We start from the raw sequence: 2,612 nt of genomic DNA on the forward strand, positions 1-2,612 counted from the left end.
CACCTTCTGTTATGATACCCGTCATATCAGTGCCTATCGGCTCAGCAATGGGAATGTCACCTCCCTGATCATCAACTACCGGATGATCCCCAACAACACCCTCTGTCTCAGTTGTTTGCTGTGTAGCAAATGGGTCAGGACACTCTAACCCATCCAACACAAATGAGGGCCTATCGAAGCTTCTGATAATGGTCTTCTTTTTGTCATAGGCTGCCATCATCTTCTCCATCTCTTGTATCCATTCTTGGCTGTACTCCTCTTCATCTTCTCTTGCTTGCGTCAATCTTGAAACAATGTCTGCTTCTTCAACCACAACGTCTTCCTCTAATCCCAACAACTTTTTCCCATTTGACTACCTACTCGGACGCATTCATCCTCTAGCAACTCAACAGGAATCATCCTAAAATCATCTACCCACGTCGAAATTGCATGTCCCAGCAGCACGCTTGACGAGACAAACTTATCTCGAATGCGTTTCGCTCTATGCCTGCTTGGTGTTGCACCACCTCCTCTGGCTAAAGCTTCAACCCTCCTTGCTTCAGCATCCAGCAAATACTTCTGTTTGTCTATCGGGCCCTCCAACCTACCAGTTCCAAACTGGTCACGCTCCGCATCCTCCCTTTGTTTGAAGGTCTCTGTTGTCCAGCCTTTTATAGTGGGCCAGGCACGGTCGACTCTCCTCCTTATGTGAACCACGCGGTCCACATATGCACACTGACATTAGCAAAAGATTCCACATGGTCAATAATGAATGGAATCATATAAATAATGCGTGAATATTACCAATACAATATTCCAAAATGAAAAAATTCACTTATGCCCTAATATAAAGTAGACTCAATAATGCATGTTTTCAGTCGGAATAAAAAGTCAGTACGTTAGCTTCTATTGCAATAATTGTTTCCCTCACCACTAAGAAGTGGAGTGGCCCCGTGAAATACACAGAATCCCCTCCGTCCCAAGTCGGAAAGGTGGCCTCCAACACGGATAAGACGTACCCACACCAATTTAAGTTCCCAATCTCATCAACGTCGTCAATGAAATGTAGAATCTTTGGCTTCAATTGTCCGTCGGCCGGAGTCTCAATAATATCATTTTCTAACAAGAACATGAATAAACGTTTGAAGTCTGGTCCGCCATTGACCTCCTCTGTAATCATCTTTGCAATGTCTCCTGCGGTCATTTTGTACCTACTCTTTTTACAACGATCTGCAGCATAGTCGTTAAACTGGAAGTTGCTTTGCTTATCTGCTGGACGTGAGATGCGGGTCGGTCCTCTAGGAAAGCCTAACGTCAGGTGCACGTCCTCCTCATCTAGAGTCAAGCTAACACCCCTAGACAATGGTATCTCGCACCGAGCTAGATTAAATGACTTTAGCACCCAATATGCAATGTAACCAGGTACCTCCTTGACGCTAAAGTTAAGGATAGCGCTAAACCCCAGTTCATGCACGGCTTCCTTCTGCCGCGGAGTTAGGCCATTCAAACAGTTTAAAAATTCTGTTGTGCTCCGACTGTATAGGTGGTTGACCTTTTTCCCCCTCTGCCTCCTCCTCTCCGCCTCTTGAGTAGAGGTACTACCTTCGACCATATTTTGTTCCTTCAATCTGTTCCTGAACTTTTGAGCAATTGCTAGTGGAAGAAGATCATCCACTGCGTCGTCCACAATCAACCGTGGATGTTTGGATCCTGAAAAACATAGGAGTACGGAATTGGATTAATGGATAAAAAATAAATATGTAATGTACAAACTGATGTTATACCAATGCAGATAAAGTACATTATAATGCATTCTAAAATGATTAATAATGTACATGTATGATACCCACAAACAACAGACATTAGTCACTTACAAATGCATCAATAAGGTCATCCACAAACCCAATACTGCAGTATTTAAGGAGGACATAAATTATAATTTGAAGAATTTGATGACATACATCAATCACCTATTGTCCAACGCTACAAAATCCAAACGCAATAACCTGGCCACTAATGTACAACAAAGCATAAATAATGCATAAGGACTGCAGTAAACGCTTTAATTTACTCACACACTGCCAAATACATCAGGACTCAACAAAACAGACAATACTCAACTCTGTAAAATAATTTCATAATGCAAGAACAGTGAGCAATAATGTAATATAGAAAACGATTAATGCATCAGAACAGGGGAAATAATTTCTTCACCTTCAGCTGGTGTTGGTTGACTGCCCCGAGGTCTCCCTCTCTTAGACATTGAGTACAATTCTTCACCTTCACCTTCACCTTCAGCTGGTGTTGGTTGACTTCACCTTCACCAACGAAATGAGTACAATTCTTTCCTCCAAAAAATGTATTTCATAGACTAATGCATAATATCAAAAAAATAATGCAATGTCCTAGACACACCAAATAATGCAAAGATTAAACAGAATTCAAGTACAGTACAATTGCCTATAATGTACAACCAAGCTTAGATAATGCAACAAATACAACCATTGGTTACTACAATGAATGCACTACACATTATACACGTTTAACCAATAATGTCAAATTTCAGAAACAAAAAAATGGAACATATACCACATACAAGTCAACAACAAAATCAAGGAATAACTATTGGGAAG

The 2,612-nt window shown here is 41.1% G+C and overlaps 1 protein-coding gene across 1 annotated transcript; it reads right to left on the minus strand.

The window, feature by feature from the left end:
* Nucleotides 1–324: 324 nt before the first annotated feature.
* LOC148934091 (uncharacterized) lies at nucleotides 325–2,242 on the minus strand. Its single transcript, XM_089062182.1, has 3 exons — nucleotides 2,194–2,242; nucleotides 878–1,689; nucleotides 325–714 (listed from the first exon to the last, which is right to left on the minus strand). Exons 1-3 carry the CDS (start codon nucleotides 2,240–2,242, stop codon nucleotides 325–327), a joined length of 1,251 nt encoding a protein of 416 aa, XP_088918308.1.
* Between the last annotated feature and the right edge of the window lie 370 nt (nucleotides 2,243–2,612).

The sequence above is a fragment of the Salvia hispanica genome, chromosome 1 (assembly GCF_029641045.1).
Source record: "Salvia hispanica isolate PSC_SH4W2 chromosome 1, Shi_PSC_v1, whole genome shotgun sequence".
Taxonomy (NCBI): domain Eukaryota; kingdom Viridiplantae; phylum Streptophyta; class Magnoliopsida; order Lamiales; family Lamiaceae; genus Salvia; species Salvia hispanica.

Bases quoted from the DNA above. Each gene is read 5' to 3' on its own strand.
- LOC148934091 (XM_089062182.1), bottom strand. From the start codon at position 2,242: ATGTCTAAGAGAGGGAGACCTCGGGGCAGTCAACCAACACCAGCTGAA. The intron at 1,690-2,193 runs GTGAAGAAATTA...TATGTTTTTCAG, and splicing joins TCAACCAACACCAGCTGAAG to GATCCAAACATCCACGGTTG. The intron at 715-877 runs GTACTGACTTTT...TGCTAATGTCAG, and splicing joins TTATTGCAATAGAAGCTAAC to TGTGCATATGTGGACCGCGT.